The sequence below is a fragment of the Eleginops maclovinus genome, chromosome 5 (genome assembly GCF_036324505.1).
Source record: "Eleginops maclovinus isolate JMC-PN-2008 ecotype Puerto Natales chromosome 5, JC_Emac_rtc_rv5, whole genome shotgun sequence".
Lineage (NCBI taxonomy): Eukaryota > Metazoa > Chordata > Actinopteri > Perciformes > Eleginopidae > Eleginops > Eleginops maclovinus.
Window position 1 is genome coordinate 15,656,616 of NC_086353.1, and position 26,019 is coordinate 15,682,634.

Genomic DNA, 26,019 nt, shown 5'->3' on the forward strand with positions numbered 1-26,019 from the left:
ACAATAAAAAAAACTGCTTTCAGATAATCCAAATCGTTTATGTACCACAGCTGAGTTAGTAATGATACAAAGTTTCAAACTGGATGACTATGAGGCCTACTAAAGAAATGTGAAAACTCATCTCTAAAATAAAGTGAGTGGTGTTCGCTTATAAAAGTGTTACTTTGAGGATATACACAGCGTCACTCTTTTGTTTCCCCATTTTCTCCTCCTGGCTGAATTCTCTGTTTGCTAAACCTAACCAATGTCTTTATGCATCAACATGTATTTTGCTGCCAAGATGCCTCCCTCAGCTCCACTCTGCTCCTGTTTGCAACCACTTCCTGCCCACTGCCACGCAGACACACACACAAATTAAAAGGTTGAGTTTGGCAACAAGGTCATCCAAAATTCTGCGTGGACAATCCTGTCTCTGTCCCTCAAAAACAAAACAATTCCTGACATAGCTTGGGCTTCTTTTCTCATGTGATAGCAACCCTCTTTCTACTCATCAGATTATATATAACAGTGTCTTGGTCTTCCCTCAACTAATCCTCCTTTTACTTTTGTATTTGAATGTGTTAAGCTGGCACTACACACTGTAGAGTTTAGCTGTGCTGTGTGTCATGCAAGTGTGTTGTCATTTGATACACAGCACTTGGGCTGCAGGCACCTGCCAACAAGTCTTATTCAATCAGTGAGGGACCCTTTTATTTAAACATCCATATCTTTCTATTTTCTGCTTGTTGTAAAAGTATCAGATGACTCAAATCAGGCACATGTATAGACATTTAAAAACAAGATCAGATAAGCTCTGCTGGGATCTTTACTCCAGGAGGTGATACATTTAGAGTAGGGTCAGTAATAAAGGAAAACAGGCCCTATTGGAGACCATTTGCTGTTAAAAAGAATAGCATTAAATGTAGTCAGCTGGGGGAGAACACTTTTTAATGACATACCTTACAGGCATAGAATTTAATTTGGTAGTCCACTCTACAGTCAATGTGTAGACCGACTCTATGCACATATTGTGTACATCGTCCGTTAATCATACCATTGGCTCTCCATACAAGGCTTTGGAGAGGATGCTGGCCACCTCCTGCAGGCTGCCATCCACCAGCATGGAGCGCAGGCTGGCCTGTAGCGAACCATCTCCCCTGGCCACCTCTTCTGCCATAACTATGACAGGAGGAAGAACACAGAACTTAGGTCCGTTCTCTGGAACATGAAGTAATTAAGCAATTACATTAACCTATAAACAGATTCAGAGGTGGGAGAAGTACTCAGATCTTGTACTCAAGTAAAAGTAGAACATAATTGGCATCAAAATATACTCAAAGTACAGAAAGTAAAAGTACTCATTATGCAGTTTGGCCCATTTTCAGAATAATTATATATATATGTTTTGATTATAAATCAAAGCTGGTAAGGTTGCAGCTAGTTTTCAAGACTGAATGATGTGAATTTACTCCAGGTGGAACTAAAGTCTGATTTAAGTGTATCTGTAAAGTAACTAAAGGTATTAAATACATGTGGTGGAGTAATGTACACTATTAACCTCTGAATTGTAGTGGAGTAGAAGTACAAAGTAGCATAAAATGGAAATGCTCAAGTAAAGTACAAGAATCTCAAAATGTTACTTAAGTACAGTACTTGAGTAAATATACTTAGTTACTTCCCACCTCTGAACAGATTCAATTCTGCAAAGAAATAAGTCAAAATATAAGATGTCTTCTACTAGGCTGAGGCCGAGGCATGCTAGAAGCTTCCCACTGGAAGACATACACACATTTCTTCTTCTTTGTCTGCCACTTGGTAAAAAAAAACATACTGTATACAGTGTCATCAGACTGTATCACTTTGAATTGCCACTTACCATGTTTGCAGTCTTCATCTGCTTCATCATAGTTTTTCTGTTGGCAGAAGGAGAAATAAAAGTTGAAGAAAGTGGTTACCATAACAAATGGGAATAGTGTAACAGGGTAAGAGCTTCACATAAGCTCCAAGAATGACTATCTTTGCCTCACAGCGGAGTCCCTCACACTATCATTACAGACTTAAGTAGTTTCCATAATCTTAGGGCTTAAGTAACTGGTGTAATTTTAGTGCTCTGGGAAGATAACATAACAGTCTCTTGGAGGAAGAAAGTATGGTATATTGTTCTCATTTCTTTCTCTTGACGATATTTTAGTACACTGCACAATGATCAGCCTTAGAGTGTGATGACCTCATTTCAGGGCAAGGAGAACCTTTTATTATTTTGGCTGAAATGGAAGGTACTGTCTCAAAATTGTGATTTCTTTTAATTCTCCAAGAAAGGGGTTCCCCATCCCACGGCATACATGTGGTTGACTGCTATGATTTAAAACACAAAAGGAAGGAATTTCAAGGCCACAAAACCACAGAGGAGAGAAAACAGTGGTTAACTCAGTGGACATTGTTAAAAAGGACACATCTTTTTAGATTAGCTATTTATTAGCGACAACCCCTTTAAATGGTCTTTTAATCTTTATTATTTACCTATTTTTATATTGTTTTATAGGTCTCAAAGCGTTTTAACTTATATTATTTATTTAACAGTTTTAATAGCAACATTTCCTTCTAAGTTGGTCTTTTAATCTGTTGATCGCTCAGCCTTTATTATAGTTCTGAGGGTTTTATTTTATTGTATTTTATTTTTTAATTATCATACCTTTTACCTAAATGTTATATTTAGTTGCTATGCAGCAGATATCTGAAAAAGTCTTAAACATCTGATCCGAGGGGAATTTATTTATTTTGTATTTCAATTTGTAAGGCATTTTGAGCTGCACGTGCTGTATGAAAAATGCTGAATAAATAAAGCTTTATTATTATTATCATCATCATCATCATCATCATCATCATCAGCCACTGTGCTTACCAGCTGCAAGAAGGCAGCAATTCGGTAGAGCAGGGCGCGGCTGCGGAGGGGTCCGGTGGCAGCCACAAGAGACGTAGGGCTCTGTGGGACAGGGGCACCCGAAGGTGGTGCTTGGGGTGCAAGGACCACCAGGGCCTCCGTGCTGTGGCTGACTGCCGCGTCGTACTCCCGCCTTGCTAACGATCTGCTGGCTTCTTCACATGACTTCTCCGCTCTCCTGTCCGCCATGACTCAGGGACAAAACTTCTGGAATCCAAAAAAAAGACAAGCAGAATAATAAGAAGAAAATATTTTGTGGAGAAGGGATGATTAGAGAAAAACAACCTTATCTGTGTCTATACCGCCACCCTGACCAGAGTGACAAAAGGTAGCTACTGTAAAAGCGATGCAGCAGGTAAAGACGGGGGGCTTATCATCGGTAGCATTGTAGCGTAGCACTGGGTTAGAGATTGTTTAAAATGATCGTTGAAATGAACTTCCTTTCTGAAAAACGATTCAATTTGGCTTCATTAAAAATGTATCAAAATATGACACCATCATAACATTTTAAGTTTGTAAATCATAGTCCCAAAAAATGTGCTTTTTCACAAAGCCTTTCCCTCCATGGCATTTGGCAGTGTTTATTTTACAGTTTTATTTTAGTTTCCTCAAGCATGCTCACTGTCACAAGAGGGAACATGCAAATTCGTCAGACAAATATTGGAATGTTTGTAAATGCATACATATCACGTTATACAATCCGAAATATAAAACTTTCCATACTCCCCCCCCCCCCCCACCCACACACCTTTTGTTGTAACACTTTCCAACTCATACTTCACATGTAATGAGAAGGTTTCTGCCCTTATTCTTGCATCTGACTGAAACATGACAGAATGTAAATAATAATTTGAGGCCTTGATTCGAGTTGATTGTTTGTCCTACGTATTAGCAAAAGAAACCTTGGTTCCTAAAGGGTTAATTGACAGGAAATTAACTTGTGACTAAGTTAATGCTGAGGATGAGGGAAAATGTTGAGGGGGGAGTGCAAGTTCTGCTTTTAAAATGTTCATGTTTACATTGATGTTGATTTCATTTTCAATTAAAAGAGGACCGTGTGACACCCCTCAATGGAGTACGAGATGCTATGTTTTAGGATAAGAGTATTCATTATTTGAGGAAAATGTTAACACTATAAATATAAATCCTTCTTTTATCATTGTAATATAAGTGCATGTGGGTTTTAAACTGGTGGTTAGATCAAACAAGTCATTTAAAAAAATGTTTTTGAGCTCTGAGAAATAGCACTTTTTTCTACTGTGACGAAATGGTGTTTTGTGGGTGATTGCATGCAATGTGGAAGTCAGATCACCCAGAGTCATACCCTCATGTGGTTAATCTGTTTCATAGATCAACAGGAAGAGAGGATAAGGCTCCAAGAGCGGCTCTTTCATTCCATATATCCAAAGCCTTTCCTAACACTGTGTACATTCAGACACATCTGTATCCAGCTGGGAGAGCAGCGATCACGTGAGAAGCCTAAAGCATTTTTTGGGACTTTTTTTTGTTTTGTTTTTTTAATCATCTCCATCACCAGAACCAACCACAGTGGAGTCAACGGTCTAGTAACATCTGACTGCGTAGACTAAGTGCATTATCATAGTTGATCATATATAATGTGAAGCCTTTATTAAGACTAGTATGAGGTGCTGGACAGTATGCAGAAGGACATGGGTGCATTGTGACACTGCATAGCCACAGGGCCAAATGTGTATGTATGGGAATGCATGCCAATATAGTGAATCTCTATTGTGGAATATAATTCAGAGCATGCTCTTAGGCTCTAAACAGCCCTAGGGGGTCCTCAAAGTTACTGCAGTGGGGGTCCAAGTTACTGTTTGATGTTTTGTTTTTTAATGTTTTTTTTTAAGTGTTTAAATATGTCTTAAAATAGACATTACGGCATGGGCCAAACATATAATTAGCACAAAAAAAACAGCGTATTTGTAAAAAACACTTGAACTCATGGGAGCTATGTAACCAATATCTGCAGAACCATAATGACAAATGAGTTGGCAATGGATACATATTAATGCTTTGATAACTCAGGTTTGTTTGCATCATAAAAATGCATGTGCATACTTAGGTCTTAGATTAATATGCAACCAAATTTCATACATTTTCTAAACAGTTTTTATACTTTTGTATATACATGCCTGTTAAACGTTGAAGATGTCTGGTGGAGAGAATTCATCATGCTCACATGCACCGGAGAGACTAGTATATTTAGGAACATAATGCAAACAGGTAAAGACATTGAATCTGAACTTATGAATTAGACTGGCTGTAATTGGTATTTAATTATGTGTGGATCCACACAAGAGTGTGTATATTACCTTCATGAGTGGGAGGATTTTTTTATCGCTTTCTTCTTAAAATGCCTACCAAGTTTTATGCATTCGACACGTGGGTACCCTCACTTGGTCATGTAAGGCATTTAAAGTCAATTACTGTCAAAACAAACAAAAAAAACAGACAGGATATGTAAAGGATTGGCTGAAGATATTACACACATATTCTCAGTTTAGCACGTATCACAACAATTGTTGATAATCAATATATGCAGCGCAAGATCAGCCATGTTGGACCAGCCGCATCCTCTGGACTGCACCTTCTGTCATCTGCATTTTGTTACAGGAATACGTGTTACAAATTATATTACATATAAACATACACTGTAATTAAAGTGAACGCTGTTTTTGTAGTTTTTGAAAGATAAAGCTATTATAGCAATTACTTAAGAATGCCCATCATGCGTCTCTGCGGCCCCAGCAACATTTCTTTAACGGCCAACAAGCAGCAGGCCAGGGCCACAGCATCATGTTAACCTCTTGGTGAGATTACAAGAGGCAGCGTGACCTTTTTCACACCAACCAGCACAGATCTGGATAAGGATGGTACAGAATGACCTGCTGGGGAACATCAGGGCAGCAAATGCTCAACCTTGGGAAATGGCTTAGTAACTTTTGATTCAATTTGCACCCTACTGGTTTCAGCATTGACTTTTCTGCTTACCTGAGGCTCGAAGAAAAAATAATTATAACCATAGAATATAGCCCTATTTTAGTATATTTGCAAAGGTTGCTGCAAACATACTTTTGGTTGCACATTATATTCCAGAACAATTAGCTGGTGCTGAATGTCCCTCACCACCGTGTTAAAATCAGCTTCTAATTGCGACTTGCTCAAAAGAAAGTGAATAGAATGGGAATTTGTGGCTCCGTAATTTGGGGTATATTTGTGACAGGTAGTTCTTTAATAGGCAGCAGACAGCTACTGTATGTCAATGCAGAAAACATCAACTACCAGATGGGCCATTGTGGGAATTTCATGTGCCAACCATTCCTAAGCAAGAAAAGGCGAACACTGAGCACTTCTGCCACTGAAGCGTCATTTTGCAATAAAAAGCAGTTAGTGTTTCATAAAGTTAGGTTTTAGATACCCAGCAACAGGCAACTATGCTTGTAGCAGTCTTAGCCCAACTGGCAGTGCCTCTGAATCAGCCTGTTCTTGTCCCTAAGGACCAAAACATACAGACAAATTCTTTAGCTAATGTAAAATAAGTTGGCTGCATGCAGGACACAAACACGCATCAGCTGCTTTTACAACAAACGATCACTCAGGCTAACAATAGGTAAAAAAAACAATTGCACCACATGCAATATTATTTAACCCTCAAGTACAATGCACCCAACTGTCCATCTCTTCAGAAAGACACTACATGAGTCTGTGCAAACTAAGCTTGATTTCCTTATGCTATATGTTGATATGCATAGGTTTTATGGCAATACAAAGCCACTGGCCAATTATGACAGTGTCGCAGCCCCCATACTGCCATAACACACATAGCTTAACTGGAGAATCTTAAACACGCAACAATGGTCGGGCCCCTGCTACGACAAGAGAGATGCATTATGGGAAGTGTGTTTACATTGTACATGTTAAATAGTAATACCATTGGTAAAACATTTGCACCACATAAAAGGGCAATTGTGTCTTGGCATTATTGCCAGAGTGGCCATACTATAATATTACTAAATTGAGAGACAACATATAATCACCAGAATCTAGTGTGCAACTGTTGTATATGTGAGGCATGGAAGATAGGGTCAAAGATGAAACCAAACATAGGACTGATCTTAACGCAGTAACTTCTCTAATTAATTGAAGTTATTTTAAAACCTATGTAGCATTTTACACTTCTATTTGTAACAGTAAGAATAGATGTTACCTAATGTTGGTGCTCGCAAGCCAGCAACTTCGTAGGGGCAACAACAAATAGTTTGGCGGGATACAGTGGGCCGACACCTGCTTTGTTTTTAATGTCCAGCTTGGACATCCTACTACAGAACCTACAGCTTTGACTGCAGTACAGTGAAAGAAAAACCTATGTTTATTGATGAGGATAGTTGTAAAACAAAATGGGATTGTTTTTATCCGGACATAACGTTATTTGGCTCGAGAGTATCGTTTGCAGCAACGTGGAGAAAACACGGCTATAAGTATTGCACATTTCCAAAGTGCATTTAGTAGATATCAATAGAGCATACCGTAATGAACACACGCGTTGAAAATGACTTGTTTCATTTTTCAATAGGTAGATTTATAGCTGGTGTTTTTCTACTGAACTTGTCATGACTGTTGCAAGTCAGACCGATGACGGCAGCGTTACAAAGCCCTGAAAAAAATGTCCCCTGAAATGTTGGTTAACTTGCCGTTCGCGTTTGCACAGGGTAAACAGCATTGCCACAAACCAGAATATGCGTTGCTAACAGTTAGCTTGTTAGCCAAAACACGACCTTTCTTGGCACCGAACTGGCAGGCTCACAACAAGAATAGCTGGCTGGTTTGTTAACGTTAGCAAGCTAGCTGGTGTTAGCTAGCTAGCTTCGCCGAAACAAAACGGGATCGGGCCTGTAATTTTGCCACGGTGTTTAGGCGCATATAATTCATGTGACATCGTGTTCCTATCCTTGCATGAACTCAAAGCCTTCTTCATTATCATAATGATTTGTGGAGGGGATTCGTGACAGTGGCTTTGCGATGAAAAAGACAACTGAAAGGGCTGAAAATGGGAAGTCAACACTTACCTAGCTTTACTTTCTACGCCATCTTGGATCCACTTGTCAGACCATCGCAAAGCATAGTGGGATGTGCTGATCTGAAGGTTGAGAGGACTGGCGCGTGTGTGTGTGTATGTATGTATGTGTGTGTGTGTGTGTGTGTGTGTGTGTGTGTGGCCTCTGGTGGCAGGGATATTCCTTGTCAAAAGACTTTTGTCTTAAAATGATTTTGTTGTATTCATTTAAAACGTATACTTAGTGTCATTGTTTATGTATACACCTATTCCAATCCAATCCATTTTTACAAAAGATATAGAATTGAAATGTGACATTGTAGAATTGTCCATATTCATTGTAACTGGGGCAATAAAATACCTCTTAATGTGTACCTGATGACTGGTTTATTTCTTTAAAAGACATTAATGTGTGTGAAGTGTTGCACATATCTATGCCCTACAGCTTCTTGGGTTTATGTTGGTATGAACAATTTTAAAAAGTGAGAAGTAAAAAAATGGGCAATATTTCTTGGGGTCAAATATTTGGGTTTGGTTTGGTTTCTGATTCAAAACATGCAGCAATTGCAAGGGATATTACTCTTGACTGCTTTTGTTATCGGAAATTCTCATCAAATAATTATCAGGCTGACACTATAAATAAAGTTTCACGCAAGTTAAAATAACCAAATATTCTAATAATAAATAACTAAATAGTAAGACCATAAAAAGAGAAGAATAAGTGATTCTGAAACAAATGCTACAAGTACAGCCTAATGTCAAGGAAACAATGATAAATGATTAATCATTGTCATGGTGTGGAAGGCATGTGTTTATAAATGTCCAAAACACTTAAGGCTGCACGCTCAATTAATAATTTCCCCAAAAAGTTTAGAAAGCCAGAAATAAATCATTCAAAAGTAGTTTCAATTAAGTTTCTACCATAAAGTATGTGAAGGAGGCCCAACAACTTTTAAAAGCTAATCTTTCCGATTATTTCCTTTATTTGATAGATCACTGTACATTGCATCACAATTGGTAAAGAGAAGTTGTCATGCTTCATTTTTTCTTGGTCAATTGGAGCATTGTATCTCCTGTAACGTTCATTAAATGCCAACACAAAGTTGTTATTATTGTTTAGCAATCGTACCATTATTTGGTCCATCACAGCTGTTAACAGAAAATCATAAATCAACTTTGAGATTTTATGCATACAATGCCTAAGACAAAGTCAGGTCAAGCCATTATTGTCATTTCCTGCCTGATCCTTGTATCTCCATTGCCTTACCTTCAGTGATGGTCAAGGGAAAGCCACTGTACTGTGTTTCCTGATGACACAGCTGGAGATGCTGACACTGTTGAAGTGGTGAACCACAAGACATTTAATGGTGAGACAACATCAGTAAAGAATGACACAGTGGCTCTCATTTTGATGATCATAGAGTTAGACCAGTTATAGACACTGTAAAAAAGTCAATTACACTGGGCACTCCTTTATACCCAACTTACTGGCATGGATGAGCTACGATCCATTAAACCAAAAGTACAAGACAATAAACAAGTGTAGAAAAGCTTAGCTGTGAACTGATTTATTGGTGTGCCACCTTTGTTTAATCTTTGATTAAGGATTTTGATAGCAAGGGGCATTTCTAAGTTGATGGAGGAAAATGAAAGAACAACAATACAATTAGGGGCAGAATTAATTAATGTAAGGTTAAGGCCAGTCAGGTTCAGTTTGGATTATTACAACAGTAAAGTACATTTTGACTGTTTTCCTGTCATCAAACAAAGAACATTCGGCTTAACTGAAAATGATTTTGAATAGACATAGGAGTTTGCTTTGCCAAGTACGACAATCACTACATTTACTGTATGTAACGATACACTTCACATTGGTAAAATTCACTGAACTTGACTCACCGTGTCAGGTGTCTCTAAATTGAATAAAACTAAAAAGGGAAGGTTTCTTTACATCTCTTGTTGTATGTGACTATATAATCATTAGCGTTGTACTTATACAAACCTTTATACAGCATACACATAGGTGCTGTCTTGCACTGGGTTTATGAGAAGCATGTCATGAGAATGTACACTATAGTCATGTTAAATACTGTATAAAACCTTCACACAACTGTTAACCAAATGTGAGGAGTTTATTGTTTACATTGCATTTTTAGAGTTTACAGCCATATGTATATAACACAGTAATACATTTTAATCTACTGCTTATAAAAGGCAAGTATATTTAGAGATCCAGTCAATGACAGGGGAGGTAAAGCGAGGTGCTCATGTATTTATTGTCAAGCTTTTACTGGATAGTAAAAAAAGGGACAAAGTCGGGGTGCTGTGGATGTGCAACAGATCTTTATCCAATTATATGGCATTTTAAAAGCGCTGCATTTACCATCCCCCAATATACTGTATATTCCCAAGACATTCCCACAGAAGGGAAAAAAAACTGAAACAAACATGAACCAAAACATAAAATAATGCACTACATTATTGTTTCACTGCAGGTTGTGGATCATCTCCTCCTTGGCAATAAGATGCGTGGTCTTGTTGACCAGGGACATGAGAGAGTTGAGTTTGTGCGACCAGTCGTTGAGTAGGTCGTTGGGGTCTTTGGGCCTCTGGAAGTTGATGATGCCTGCCAGCCGGTCCACCTTGGCATAGATGGTCTTGTTTACAACTAGGCTGGAGAGGAACTCCTCGGATTCCTGATGAAATACATGAGGACACAGACATCATGTTAGTCTTTTTACAATGAAAACATTCTCAGCCTAGACTCATGTTTTTTTTAAATCTTTGAGTTATCTGATCCATAACTGCACTACAACGTTACAGTATACTTCATTTTGAACCACTTCAACCATATCCATCTTTACACATGTTCACAAGTACAAAGAATTGTGTCCCACTTTTAAGCTATTGTACAGTTTTTTGTACAATTTACATGCCTATTTTTATCTTTGGCCTGAATGAAATGCACTTACAATGACATTTCCCTCCAGGAATAATAAAGTCCTGTCTTTCAAAAGGTTTCTTTGGCGAGGACAAAGAGTTACAATATCTAATTAGTCAAACTGTTGCTTACATCAATAGAGAGGTCGAGGAGTCCAGCCATCCTCTTCATTGTGATTCTGGTGTAATATTTGGCCATTATTCTGATATTCTGTGGTGAAAAGGAGACTGACATTAGTAAACATGTATGCAGCAGAATATCATATTATAGCTATATAATGATATTAAAAAAGTCACAAAGAAAGTCCTTTTAAGTCACATCAACATGCTGAAAAATATATTAATGAGTAAAAACCACTATTACCAATCAAATGCAGGTATGCTTTACTCCTGTAGATAAAAGTCTGCCAGTTAAGCTTGAATATAACTTCATTTGCTTGCATTGCATTTCAATGGCTCTAGTCATTTTACCCCATTCACTCCACTTTGATAATCAATAGCATTTTGAGTTTGAAAACCCTCAAAATTGATATGTTGGACATTTTTTTTTAAAAGTCCAGGAGTACTTCATTTCATTTTTTTACCTTTAATCATTGGAGGTTTCAATCAGACAGCACTACTTTGACTGTCAGTGTTTAAGATGACATTCACATACTCACTATAAATGCTCATCACTAGCTCTGACCCTATCCCATTTATCTGAGCCAAACTCCAAAAGTGACAGTTTGATAGCATCTATGGCAACTTTAATTGCCAATACTTGTCACGATAAGATGCTTCTTTATGACAAATTCTTGTTTGAATGTTCCTGGCTGCCAGCCTAGTTTTGGACATTAAGGCAGTAAAGGTGTTTATAGAAAATACATTTAATGAAATGTCTCCAAGCATCAACACATTATCATTAAACCCATCTACAGATGTATGCATCAGTTCCAAATAAGAAAAGCCTTCACTTGACTGTTGGACTTACATGCTCCACAACTCTGTTCTTCAGATCCTTCCACCTTTTCTCCCCCTCCTCTGAACAAGAGAAGACGTCTGTGGCGGGGCTGTCAGGTGAGCCCTCTCTCAGCTCCTTCCCATAATCCTCCACCAGGGAGGCCCAGCGCATCAACTCCATAGTGGTGAACTGTTTCAGAAGGTCCCTGCGAATAGAGGAGCAAAATATTGATCATTCCCCTGATATTATCAACAGCTGTAGAGTGTATGCATGTGGCGTCAGAAAAAGGCCAAAAAAGACATGTGCTATGTACGATTGCACAATGATCAAAATGTATTGAAATCGAAATATGGACTAGTGCAATATTTGGAGAAGGCCAAATGTGTGAAAATGTCAATTTGAAGAAAATATTGTGGTGCTGAAGAGTCCGGGATTAATAACGATATTTCACTGATGTATTAAAATATCCTTGTTTGCTGCAGAACTATTTAAAAAAAACTTTTCAATGATAATGTCAATAATGTTTCAAAAATGATAAATTTCCCTGATCCTAATTGCAAAAATGTTGTATCAATCACACATCTCACAGCTTGCTTAAAAATCGTGCTGAATTGCATGTACTCCATTTAGACTGAAGTCACATTGGGCCTGTGGACTGGTTATTAATAAATAATGTGTCTTACTTGTATTTAGGTATTTCTTCCAGTTTCTTGTCCTCGCTGATTCTATGAACAAGGTCTGACTGCTCGTTGTCGTAAGGAGCAAGAATCACGTAGAGCACCACACTCTTTAGGGCCTGAAATACCAATGCATTCATTACGGTTTTAACAGCATCCAAAGTGCGTCAACAGTTTTGAAACAGATATATTGTTTTAATTGATATTACTGCAAACTATGTCAGGATCCACATTGTAAATAGACAAATGGATATGTTAAAAACTTTGATATATGAAACTGTGGCCTTAAAGGAAAGCCTGTTTACCTGTTGCCACTTGCTGCTGTCCTCCAAGATACAGGGGGTGTCATAGATGGCCCGGTAATGTTTGCAGATAGACAGGTAGGAGCCCTCGTGCTGGTCAACTTGAATCATCAAGTTGTAATACTTCAGCTTGGACTCCTGAGTTGTCGATTAGAGAAAATCATATATTTCAATGTTCACAATAGTATTTATTTTTCACCCCTCAATACCGGGTCCCTTTCTCTTACCTCGGTGCCCTCCTCTTGGAAGAATTTGGTGTTTATCTTCTTGCTGATGATCTGGCAGCGAATGTAATCTTTCACAGCGATGCAAAGCCTCATCTGTTCCAAGATAAACTCCACCTTCTCCTTTTTCTCCATAGAGCCATATGTCTCTACCTGAGTTGGGAAAAACAGATTTTAAGCACTTTCCAATCTCCACATCCATTCCCATGTGGGCATTTTTTCCCTTTAGATATATGGTGACAAAAGTCCAACAATCAAATTACTTCAAACCTCTTGATGTGTTCCCATTCCCCACCACAACAATGATACAGATCTTAAAAAAAGAAAACTAAAGCAATCAGTCCTTTACCTGTAGCTCCTGAAGAATGGAAGCTGCCTCTTTGATCTCTCCGTTCTTCTCCTTGATATTGGCCAATGTTTTCGTCAGCCGGGCACGCTCAATCTCTACGTAGATCTGTGAGGAGAACATATTTAGTGAATTACTGAGAGTAAAAGGGTTTATGTCTCTAGTACATCACCACAAAGTACCCCTAGTATACAGCTTTGGAAAAAATTAAGAGACCACTCCACATTTTTCTTAAATCTTTCTCTACATGTATGGCAGCCAGTCCAGTGTCTGTTCAATTCCAACACAGATAAATGTTGTCAGTAGTTAAACAAATAAAAATAATAATAATTTAACTCAAAGACATAACTATAAATAATAAAACGATAATGCTGCAGTGGTCTCTAGATTTTTTCTGTGGCTGTATATCTAACCATATTTGCATGCACTCCTAACAGAATAAAAATGTTCCATTAAAATTAGCCATCGATTAGCATAAACCCTTTTTTAAATGTAATTGTTTCCTTAACCTGAAGAACGCTACCTAGTACACTAGATACATAAATATTGCTTCTGTCATAGTTGACCTATGACTTTCATGCTTGCCCGCTGCTCTAGTATACAGCTTTGTTTTACACAAATACATAACAGACCTTGCCAGCAGTCACGGTGCGAAGAGTGTCGATAAGTCTCAGCTTGATGGGCTGATCAGTCACTGTATCCACGTACTTGTAACATTCTTGCACCATCTTGGCAACAGCCTGATAGGACAAAGAGCAACAAATAAAAATTTAAAAAAGAGTTGTCATTAGAGATGCAAAATAATGGCTGCAAAGCATTAGATAAATCATGTTTCTTGGAAATCTTGTGAAATCAGTAAATTGTATAATTTCTGGTTATGGGTATTTTCCCTAAAAAGTTATTTGTCATTCAAGGGAAATTATTCTAAAACCAGACTCCAATGCTTCCAAATAACTGAATAATATAAAGGTATGAACGATATCTTGACGACAAACAGTATTATTGTTTGGTTACTTGAATAGTCAGTAATGCTGCTGGAAATGTACAGACTACGTTTGGATAACTTGAAAAATAACAAAAGGCTTTTGGGGAAAATAATGATCTTACCCCCTTCAGCTGACTCCTCCTTTTGGTGAGCAACATGATGTTTTCATTCAGGGCATCCCAGTCCTTGGCTTCATAACACATCTGGACCACAGCCACAAGGATTCTGGATGTGGACACCATGTCTGATGCCTGATAAGGAGTTGAAAGCAGATACATAAAAACAAGGACTAAAACATACAAAAAAACCCACATAAATCAGCTCCTTTTTTTTTAATGTTTGGTGAATCCTTTTTGCTTAATACTAAGCGGAGAAATAGCCAAAATTCCATAAATATATCAATCCCAGCCACAGAGGAATTAAAGGAAATGTAACGTTGCAGTAAGGAAGCACGTACCGTTCTGGTTTGCTTCTCCAGTGACAACAAACTCTCAATTGCCTCCTGCAGCTTGCCCTCCTGTAACACATAATACAAACGTTAGTATTAGTTAATACTTTTTACTTGGGACAAACGTTATACCATGCTTTGTCTGTATTTTGATATAGACAAATAGTATAGGCATTTTGCCTGGCTAGCAAGTTAGCTTAAGATGATGCCTATGAGGTACGTTAGCATGCTAGCGAGCACTATTACACACTTTGTTACAAAGAAATTGTTACTTGAACGTATTCAAGTGAAAACATACATCAACGTGTTTTAAACAATGTTCGCTCAATGTATAAGTTGTAAGGCCTTTCCGTGTGGTTCTAAAAAGAAAAGTCGACGTTAGCTTAAATGCTAACACTGATGCACCATGACTCAGCCGGCGCTGCTCTCTTTCACACTTACTTTAGCCATTTTCTCGCATTCGGGGAGACGCTGATCTACAGTTGAACTGTAGTCAACCTCCATCTTCACAATCTTGCCATCAGATCTTTCAGACCGATCCTCGATAATCTTCGGGGTGTCCATGTTAAGATTGTGTACGGTGCTTATTCTTTTCTTGCGTCCAAACTCTACCCAGTACTATTTTGCTTGTCAAGGGAACGAAAATGGTAGGCAACCAATCAGAGGAGAGAGTCAGAGGGCTGTCTGTGGCGCCTACAGGACCCAGTGAGGACCCCCCCAAAAATATGTCAGACAGGCGTAACAAGAGCCTTGAACGCGGTCAAAAGAGGATTGTCGAAAGTTTAGCCGCCATGTCGGTGTATTTATACAAGTAAATATTAAATAATAAAACACTTTTCGGGCTTGGTCGAAATGGTTGTTCCTTGATGGATGATGATTTAGGAATAGAATTAACACAAAAGAGGGTGGTGACAAAAAGAACACAAATACATTTTGACGGTGTAAAAACTGTTATGGTATTCATTATTTAAATAATCAGGGTCGTATGAATGGCCACAGAGTGCAATGGCAACAGTCCACCAGTAGGTGTCCCTTCAATGTCTCCATTGTGCATTCCTGTCCTCTGCTTTGGCTCCAGTGCCCCCATAAATAAAGCTAATGTGGGTCAGTGGATTTCCTGCGTGTGGCAGAGAAAGCCCTTAAGACCTGAGCTCAAATCAGTTTGATCCCAGTGCAGACTCAGCATAGACCTTATAAACCGAATATGACGTGGATCTACTGAGAAGAACATCCGATTGGAAACAAGAACTGGGATTGGCATACAAATATTCACACAGCTCTTTGCACCTTCTGACTAGAACATCAGCAAGAGATCAGTTGAAGGAAACTGAATGAAGCCTCAAATGGCAATTGTTAGGGAATATTTTTGCTTATGTTAACCTTTGACATAGTTCATAATTGTCTCCTTCCTCTGTCTGTATTCCCATGGCATAGTTCTTTGGCCTTCGGGTTGCTGTAATCTCCCTTAAGGATTGGCCGCTTGGGCGCTTTGTTGTTGCCAGCCTATGACCGAGCACAAGCTGACCTGAGATAGTTTATGTTTAGGGACATCTAGAAGCCCTTCTTATCTGAAACAGGTTCCCTGACGTACATTATTATTCAATGTGCAAAAACTTTAGTTAGATTTAGGATCCATATTTGTTTATTCTGGCGAATGAAGAATGTTGATTGTCCATTCGGAACTAGTTAAAACCTCGAATTGTAATAGACATCTTCAGAATTGGTCGGGCAACTGCTCTGTCACCTCGTGGCTGCAGCAAATGTCTTGTCAATTCTCCGGCCGTTAACTTCAAAATAAACCTTCAGTGTTTGCCATCAAAGATCCAACTCTCCCTGTGTCTCTTTGAGTTTCGTCTCCATTGCTTCAGACGTTTCTATCATAGCAATGATTATCAGTTATACACATTGTCATCTATGACAATAAGAAGTTGTGCAGTGCAAGTGCCATATGTAGTATAGAGGAGGCCTTCATTTATGAATGTTGCACAATTGGGTCAGTTCCAACACAGCTCACAGTTTCCCTAATTAAAAACAGTGGGAGATTTGGCTTTGTTCAGAACTCATAGAACTGTTTGATATTATTACACAGCAGCTCAGATCAGCCTCTAGTCTGTTTGCTAATCAACACAGACCTTACTGAAATAGTTAAATCATTATTAGGTCATGGTTAGCTAGTTAAAGGATGCCTTTCAAATGAAAGACAGCTCCTTTTGAATGGCGCACTCGCTTAAACACTGACTGCTAGAAAGGAAATACTCACTTTTTTCATCATGAAACCCATTTAAATGCTTTTATAGACCATTTAGGAGAAGACAAATATATATATATATATATATATATATATATATATATATATATATATATACGTATATATTATGAGGCTAATGTGAAGTAAATGGGACTAGACCAAACAGGGCATTTAAAAAGCTGCCTGGTAAAAATATATAACGTATAGATTGTATCTTTGTTCAAGACACAAAGAAAAACTGCCTTTTATTTAATTGATAACTTTATTGTCTTTTCTTTTCTTTCAATAACTTAGTACTTAAGTCAACAAGTGGAGCATAATGGTCTATCTATGGAGTAAAATGTTGGTTTCTTTATTTCAAGAGGCTGCTCACACATTACATTAGGGATTATGTGGAGAGTTTAAATTCAAATTCTTCTACAGAGAGTTTGCAACCCTGCATGAATATATTTCTGGGGGAAACGCTGAATGCGCGCTGACAGCGCAGAATACTTCTTGTCGGCATCTTAAATACAGAAATATGAACATGAATTTTGCTGAGAGTAGACCCAAATCCATCAGAGGTGTCAGCAATGCAACTCCTCCCTTGATTAAAAGTGACTGTTTATTAATGCGTTTAGATCATTTTTCTCTATTTGTCTCGATCCTTTCTCTCTATTTACTTACTTAAATAAGTAAGTAATAAGTAATTGTGTTCATAAGAGTGCTGTCATCACAGATACAGGCTTATCTCACGTGTCTCTCAGCTGTCCTTTATGTATGTACAGTATTTGACCGAATAGTTCTTTTTTTATGCTTGGACAGGGTAGGAATTTCTTGTTTAATAGGAGTAATCCCAAACTATAGAAAATTCCAAACTGCTGAAAGGCATTTTCTAACATGACATGAGACCAGCAGGTGTTAAATAGATAGGAACAGTGTAAGTCTAAATACATACATCTCAACAAATGTCATTTGATTTCTCACCTTATTGTAAATGTCTAAAAGAGCAAAAATAATAGCTTAACAACAAAGGACATCGCACAGGACTATCCTACGTGTGTCTGTTTTAGTGTATCTGCAGGCTACTCCACTTTGCATGGATTAACTGTTTGAAATGAGACATGACTAACTTGGATGGCTGATAAACACACACCAATACAACCATGCATTTTCCCCATGCTGTTTACATTGTCTCTATTGTCAAATGATCGATTATGTACCTTAAGTCATCACCTCTAAAACGTAATTGCAGATGGTTTGCATTCAATGACTAAATGAAGGCTTAAAGCTAGAAATCAGCTGACAATACATTCTGGGGACCTTGCCTTTAGTCTAATCTGCAGCATGGGCTAAGGTCTAAAAACGACTTGTTTACATGTCTACACGTATGTGTGGTAGGCCTATGCTCCATTCGTTGTACCATAACAGCGAGAGAAACAAGATTGGCTATATAAAAGGACACGTAGAGGCTACATGACCACATTCAGGTCATTTGGACGGCTTCTTTCAAGAAATCCTTGCTTTTATAGCGCCCTAAACAGAACTATGCAGCCCTACGTGTGTGTGAGATGAAAAGAAAGAGAGGTAACAGTTGCGAGACAAAAGCAGAGTGGGACTGCAGCAGCGAACTGATCTTTCTGAGCTGTGGTTGAATCGACCTGTTTCCCGCAAGTAGCCAACGCTTCGCATTTAGGCAAGCGGAGCAGAGGAAGCAATGGGGGCTGGGGCCGAAAACCGCTTATTCCGATGCCTCTGCAAGCAGCGTTTACAAGTAGAAGTAGACTTAACTTTAGGTTCTTATCTTCGACAAACATTCATTCCGGTACTTGCGCAGTAAGAGGACGCAGCTCACATATAAGAGACTCTGCTTTTAACACTCATTTAATGAGTGTTTCAATTAGGGACATTCAATAAAGTACCCACTGAATGACACAAACAGATTTTGTTGTATAACTCTGTTCTAACATGCCTATTTTGTATTGAAATGATGCTTAATAAAGTATAATATATTTATATTTCGTGCCACACCTTTATTGATTGCTGGTGAATAAGTTGATATTACAAAAATATTTCAATGTTATCTAAATAGCTTTTATGTAACGTAATACAGGGACTCTCAAACCATACCAGATATTATTCATACAATTAACAGAAAAGACACAACTATTTTTTTCAATGTTTTAAGTGAACTTCTCTTATGGAATTATTGCTGTATTTCCTTGAAAACCTAATTTATTTTTAATCTCTTTCAATATAATTAGGCCCAATGACTTTAGATCAATGGGGCTAACAAAAAAAAAGGACACAATCAATTAAATTAAGTTAAATGACTTTATTGTCATATGCACAGTAGCTACAGTGTAGATATATAGCAATGAAAAACTTAAGTCCCAGGCTCCTCCAACAATGTAATATAGAACATAAAACAAATAAAAATTGTGAAAAAAAGAACAGAATAGAAATAAAATTGTGCTAGAGAATGTGCAAAATGTGCAATTAAATAAAAGTAAAATAAAAAAAAGAGGAAGAACTCTACGTGAAGGGAATATGATATATACAAGTACAGAATGTACAATTACATATTGTACAGTAAAATTAAATTGAATACTGTTTATTATCGCGATATTCAATGTCAATAAATAAATGGTAAGATTCGAACAGATGAATGCTTTATGGAGGCATTTTACAGAGCTTAGATGTTTAATAGTCTTATGGCCTGTTGGATGAAACTGTCACGGGAATCTGATATTTTTTGTCCTGAAGCTGCAGTACCGTGATCATCCTATTGGCTTTCTTCCTGAGCCGCTTGGAGAAGAGGTCCTCCATGGATGGCAGCTCCGTCCTGGTGATTTGCTGTGCAGTTTTTACCACTCTCTGTAGAGTCTTACGGTTGAGTGCGCCAGTGCGGTGCAACTGCCATAAGAGGCCATGATGCAGCCAGTGAGGATAGTCTCTATGGTGCAGATATCTCTTTTATTAGATATTGTAAAGTCAGTGGTTTTTAATGCACCAATACTTTTAGTTGAGAAATTGAGACTTTAAATTTGAAAGAAGTTTAATCTTAAACACATTTGTCTAAATATAAGAAGAAGCTCTAAAGATAGAGAAAGCCATAAAAACCCTTACAAATAGGTGTGTCCTACTTGGCCAGTGTAGTAATACAATGCTGCATTGATTTGGAGTCAGTGGGTCACGCAACAATTAAATAGTTTCGATACTACTAGACCCATGTGCAGCTACCTTGCATAAGGCAAACTCACTTCCGTACAATCAGTTTTCAAAATATTTTTCGTATTGTAGAATTAGTTGTCAAGTAAGAGTGGATAGATAGATAGATAGATAGATAGATAGATAGATAGATAGATAGATAGATAGATAGATAGATAGATAGATAGATAGATAGATAGATAGATAGATAGATAGATAGATAGATAGATAGATAGATAGATAGATAGATAGATAGATAGATAGATAGATAGATAGATAGATAGATAGATAGATAGATAGATAGATAAATAGATAATAGTTCCAGACTGATGGAATAATACTTTATTTTAACTTTATTAAGAAACATATTTCATCTGCACATGATAAACCTACATTTTAATAAAATATCAAATTTAAGGAGGGCCTTAAAATCATGCTATAATTAGCTGAAACACATTATAAAAGTATTCTTAAAACACGAAAAGTAAATCTAAAACAATTCATGCAGTTTAATGATTTTACACGCCGTTGTTTAAAAACTGTAGAAGCGAAATTGAAATAATCTTTATGTGTACAAGCTCATATACATTGTTAAGACTATGAGAATCAAAACAATCAACAGGGATAGCTGCAGTTTATCTTTTCTCGTATAGTGACATATTGCACACCCTTATTTTGGAGGCCAGGATCCTATGGGTTCCGGTCCTGTTTTTAGCTTGACTAATCAGCATGCTAGGAGGGGACGATCCTGAACCGAGCTCATTTCTGCCCTCGCGTTCCTTGTCGGAGAGAGTGACCGCTGGTTCGGATGAAAGAACTCAGCCGTAACTCGGGGTGTAATTCTTAACCCAAGCTAACCATCCTGCCACATGCGCTGACACGTCTCCAGATATTACACACATCCCGTTGGGTGACGGAGGGAACGTTTACTTGGCTGGTTTGACACATTGTGAGTACATACAAGAGACGCGCGGAGGGGGAAGATGTTGCTGAAGGAGTACAGGATATGCATGCCCCTCACTGTGGAGGAGGTGAGTTTTTTTGTTGTCTATTTTAAATGTATGTTTGAACTTGTTTGTGTCATTTTTCACCACAACTGTGGTTCGCTTTTTTTCCCAGACCAATCTGACAGCTAAACCGTTGTGTTTGCTGTCCCAGACATGTGGCAGAAAGTCTGAGAATTGCATTTAATAGGCTACAAGATAAACTGGAAGTACTCATTTTAATCTAACATTCCTTCACGTTCTGCCTTTCTCTTTCTCTGATCTTTGTAACATTTCTGTGTAGTTACTTTTGAACTATTCCGCTAACGCATTGAAGTCTAGGGCTAATCACTACTTTTTGTTTGATCACGCGCATCTCTTTAGGGAAAATAACTTAAATCATCCCTTTGTAAAGCCCTTTTAACAGCCAGAGCAGTACACTTCACCCTTGGCTCTATGAAATACTTTTATATCAAATGTATTCTAGAGTGGACCGAGCTAATCAAATTGTATGCAATCATTATTATTAGGCTACCTCATTGATCAGCACCGTAGTCACTTGTAAATTGCTATGCATTTATTTCATGGTACCCTATTGGTTGCACATGATTAACGCAATGCAGAGCTATGGTTTCAGCATTTAGGGCTCTTTTATACCACAAACAGTTGCACTTATGCAACATTGATTGATGTTAGAAAGAAAGAGCTATTGTCTTTGTTATGCATTTTTGTCTTCTAGGTCTCAATACTCGTCCTTGTCCTGGCATGTATGCCATACAGCGCAACATCATTTTTGTTTTAAATTACCTCCTATGTCATTGTTTTATTAATTATTTCCACAGCATGTGTTGTTGTGATCCCTTGGGGGTTCTTGTCTGGTTGTATTCTAGCTGAGGACTAGCAGTCAGGTGGAACAATGGTCTGGCTGCAGAGCACTGCCACTACTGGCATCTAGTCAATTCAGAGGCTATGATGCAAACCCCAATTAGATGTGTTAACTTCTAGATAAGCATCACATATTTTAACAAGCAGCACCATGGCCAAATAATTAATTAAAAGAAAACAAGTTATTTTTAGCAAGCAAAGCAATAGATGAAAAAGATAAAAGACCTTCTTTCTAATCTTTTCAGCGTCCGTCACTTTAATATCTTGTTATCCAATCCACCAACTGAAATCCTGCATTTATTTCTGCATTAACTCTTGTCAAGTGAAAGTCATTTTTTTACTCTTGCTGCCACTAATGCTCCAAGCTGTGATAAAGGCATTCCACCACTGAATCATGCAGAAAACTGTGGTAAAAAAGGAGCTGTCACCTTCTTATATAAGGGTGTAATTATAGAAATGCCTATGCAGATCTTCTTGCTTGGCATCCTAAATACCTTTGCATGTGTGTGTGTGACTCATGTATGTGCATCAGGTGTGTGTTTGCATTCACACATATGTTTTTTGTTCAATAAATCAACCTTGAGCCTTCACCTTGTGTATTTCAAGCCCAGAGGAGTAGTGAGAGCTTGGTTGTCATGTTGATGTTGTGAACAGATGGATGTCATGAGAAGCAAGAACAGTGTAATTAAAGGCTCAGTCTGTGATCACACTTGAACAAATGCATTATCTCATGAGCAAAATTCAAATTCACAGCATTGAATACTCTATTGATGTATGTTAATGCAAGAGATTACCTTCAGTTAATGCATGGTTCATCTTCTTTCTTTATTTTTGCTGTATGTTTGCAACGGCCTGTTACTTAGAATTGCTACAGAAAAAACCCCACTTCCTTCACAATGCAGGCCAAACTTTAAACCTGATATACCTGTCTAGTTTATGGTTAAGAAACTGTTAAATTTGCTTAAAATTCAATTAACTGTGTACTCATTGTCAATTTTTAAGAAGTAAAATGGATGCATTAAGATCATATTTTAACAAACCACAATCAGAGTGGCTTTCTCTTACCGCACCTTAATTCCATTTGCCGTTTAACCAACATAACGCCCTATTTGGATCACTCCCAAGAAGCAGGGTGTCATTGTTTGTTGACCATCCTCACGTAGAAATAATCCTCCTTATTGGTCCCAGGATGAAAAATAGAGGGATGTTTTTTTACTCTTTTTTTCTTATCATGGATGCACACATTGAGCTGAGTGTTATCCTTTGTCTCTTCAAAGTCAAAATTTCCTGTCCATCCTGTAGGAGAGGAAAAAGGGTAAGAAATAAGAATGGCAAGTAAGATTAAAATACTTGGTGACGACTGCTGAGAGGATTCGGAGATGTGGACAGAAGTATGGCAGAGGGGATGGATGGAGTACTGAAAGTAAAGCTGGAAATTCTTGGAATTTCTTTGTCTTTGAAATCCCCCAATGTCATGAAATTAAACGCTGTGTGTGTGTGCTTAGATTTGGAGTCATGGGGACGTGTGAGGTCACGTCTCCCTGTGTATATTCTCTGGGAAGAGATTACTGTCTGCTGTCAGCTGTGTTGCGTCATCACAGCCTTACGACTGCACATGATAGACTGGCTATCCGGTGTTTATACACGTTTTAAAAACACCATACACACCAAAGAAATCATTAAGCAATACCGGAGAGTATGAGCTGTTCTGTGAGCCTCCTTTCTCTGTCCTCTTAATCATCCCTGCCTGTCTGGGTGTGTGCCTGTCATGTTACTGCTGTCTTTGCCCTCCATTAACTCATTCTTCCTTCATACTTACAATAAAAACATAGAAGTAATGACTCAACAGAGTTAAAATTCCACCAACCAACACCTCTAAAAACAGGTTATAAGTTATTGTTTATTCCTCATAAAATCACAATTTCTGATTCTACTGGAGGGTATTGTCATCTGGAGTCTTGTTGTTACCATAAGGTAACCAGAGCAAGTCAGGGCCAGAAAATCCTGGAAAGTACCAGGCTAGCTTTCTCCCTCTGTTTTCAGTTTTCATGCAACGATAAGCTAACTGGCTGATTGCTGTAGCTTTGTCTGTAACAGAGTTATTAATCTTGTCATCTATCCATAGGCTAAAAAGTGAATAGGAATGTTTTTTCAAAATCTGAAACTATTTCTGTAAAGGAAATTCTGGCTTCCCCAAGCCTACATTGCTGATTGTTGTGAGGTTGGGGTTGCATGTGTAAATGTTAACCGCTTTGAGACCATTCAAAGCATTTGCTAATGAATAAATAAAACACAATTCACATCTGCAGTGCCAAAAGTAGCCATAGAAAACAAAAATACAAAATGTTTATGTTGCCATGACAAATACATCCATCATAAATACAACATCAAATCAAGGAATTCAGGACTGGATAAAGTATGTGACTTTAAAGAAGTTCAATCTGTCTAGTTTAGTTCATTGGTTTAAAGTTCCACCTCAGCCTAGATTTAGTTTTAACATTGACCAGAACCACTTAGCAAAGCAATAACGTGTTCCTTTTCAGTCCATTTGGGAAAAATCTGCTCTTTCTTCTTGTGTACGCAGCCTATTTAGCTGTCACTATCCCTATATTCTCCCTGGGAAGGATAGAGATGTGATGCATAATGGGAGACACAGATAGATAGATGTTTTGTCTCCCCACTCTCTGTGTGCTCTGACCATTATGTCTTTCTCTGCTGCAGTAGCTCTCATTTGCACCTAACCCTTTCAAAACCTGTGTTCACCTTAGACATGGCCTTGGTTGATAATTCTTAAGTTTCCATTTCAACATAAACATCAGATTAATAGCTTCATCTGTGCAGTGAAAAGAGCACGGTAGAACACTTTGGATCGCGCTAACATTCGGAGGATATCAACTGAATGAGGCTTTTACAGAGAAAAAAATAAACTAAAGCAGAAGGCCACACTTATTTTTTTCTTCCATTAACCATATGACGGATAGTATTATGACATTCAGTGAAGGCCAATGAAAAGATACTCATTGAAAGCTAAATTAACTGAACATCCATGTATTTTGAATCTTTGAAGTAGTTAATAGACTGTCCTACTACTGGGTGTTGGCTTATGCAGTAACTGCTCTGAGAACCGTATGTTGACTGTCAAATGTACAAAAGAATTAACCGTTTTTTACAAACCCTGATTACTCATCACTGAAGAAATTGATCCCATGTGGTTTTATTCAGCAGAACTTGAATAGTTGGTTCAATCCAAGAATTGAAGAAAGACCTTTGTTTCCACTGTATTTTACCAAGGGAAGTTGGTTGTTCTGTTGGCAGGCTGACGGGATAGGTGTTTTGACTTTGGTATGGATGGCTGTCTAAATGGCAGGATGTGGAGGCAGGCAGCTTAAATGAATGGCCAGATGAATGGCTGAAAGGACACCTGGGTTGCTGGCTCATCTCAAGAGAATCAACATCTTACAATGTATTGTGCCCCATGCCAAAAACTAAACTATAAAGGAGGATTGCTGTGTCATATTGTGCTTTTAACCACAAGGGATTATCTGTCATAGATATAAAAGGAATTCATGTTGGACAGTTATTGATATTGTTTTAGCTGTCAAGTATGACATTGACAATTCAAACCATTTCGTGCAACACTACCCTCCATGGCTTGAAGCACTAATAAATGGATAAAACAGTTTGTTTAATTGAGTCACATTTTCTCAAAAGGCAGTCAAATTGTTCATCAGTGTTGGCAGAGGTGTCTCTACTTCATTCATGTCATATACAAAATTGTTTGTTAGCCCTTTTTAATAAGGGCTCATTGACAAGATTGGTTGCCTTTGTCAAATCCCGGAGTATGTTTCCATGACG

General features: G+C 38.0%; 3 protein-coding genes across 3 annotated transcripts in view; 1 reads left to right on the plus strand and 2 right to left on the minus strand.

Annotated features, from left to right (window-relative positions):
• Window positions 1–8,093, minus strand: part of helz (helicase with zinc finger) — a 58,185-nt gene extending 50,092 nt beyond the window's left edge. Inside the window, 6 exon segments of the mRNA XM_063883601.1 lie at window positions 1,034–1,158; window positions 1,856–1,892; window positions 2,882–3,127; window positions 5,077–5,137; window positions 5,257–5,370; window positions 8,011–8,093. Coding sequence (XP_063739671.1) covers window positions 1,034–1,158; window positions 1,856–1,892; window positions 2,882–3,109 — 390 coding nt within the window. The 5' untranslated portion in view covers window positions 3,110–3,127; window positions 5,077–5,137; window positions 5,257–5,370; window positions 8,011–8,093.
• A 2,017-nt stretch (window positions 8,094–10,110) lies between these two features.
• On the minus strand, window positions 10,111–15,549 carry psmd12 (proteasome 26S subunit, non-ATPase 12). The gene is made up of 11 exons (XM_063884606.1): window positions 15,301–15,549; window positions 14,869–14,928; window positions 14,534–14,662; window positions 14,059–14,166; window positions 13,430–13,534; window positions 13,084–13,233; window positions 12,860–12,994; window positions 12,561–12,673; window positions 11,908–12,082; window positions 11,071–11,148; window positions 10,111–10,693 (listed from the first exon to the last, which is right to left on the minus strand). Exons 1-11 carry the CDS (start codon window positions 15,421–15,423, stop codon window positions 10,484–10,486), a joined length of 1,386 nt encoding a protein of 461 aa, XP_063740676.1. The 5' UTR covers window positions 15,424–15,549; the 3' UTR covers window positions 10,111–10,483.
• A 5,499-nt stretch (window positions 15,550–21,048) lies between these two features.
• LOC134864689 (cytoplasmic phosphatidylinositol transfer protein 1-like) overlaps window positions 21,049–26,019 on the plus strand; it is a 59,290-nt gene continuing 54,319 nt past the window's right edge. The window contains exon 1 of the mRNA XM_063883868.1: window positions 21,049–21,327. Coding sequence (XP_063739938.1) covers window positions 21,280–21,327 — 48 coding nt within the window. The 5' untranslated portion in view covers window positions 21,049–21,279. The remainder of the gene's footprint in view (window positions 21,328–26,019) is intronic.

What these genes read in the sequence shown, in the direction of transcription:
- psmd12 (XM_063884606.1), bottom strand. Translation starts at nt 15,423, where the DNA reads ATGGACACCCCGAAGATTATCGAGGATCGGTCTGAAAGATCTGATGGC. An exon ending in TGGAGAAGCAAACCAGAACG is followed by an intron (nt 14,663 to 14,868) that starts GTACGTGCTTCC and finishes ACTCCTTATCAG; the next exon opens with GCATCAGACATGGTGTCCAC. An exon ending in GGAGGAGTCAGCTGAAGGGG is followed by an intron (nt 14,167 to 14,533) that starts GTAAGATCATTA and finishes TTGTCCTATCAG; the next exon opens with GCTGTTGCCAAGATGGTGCA.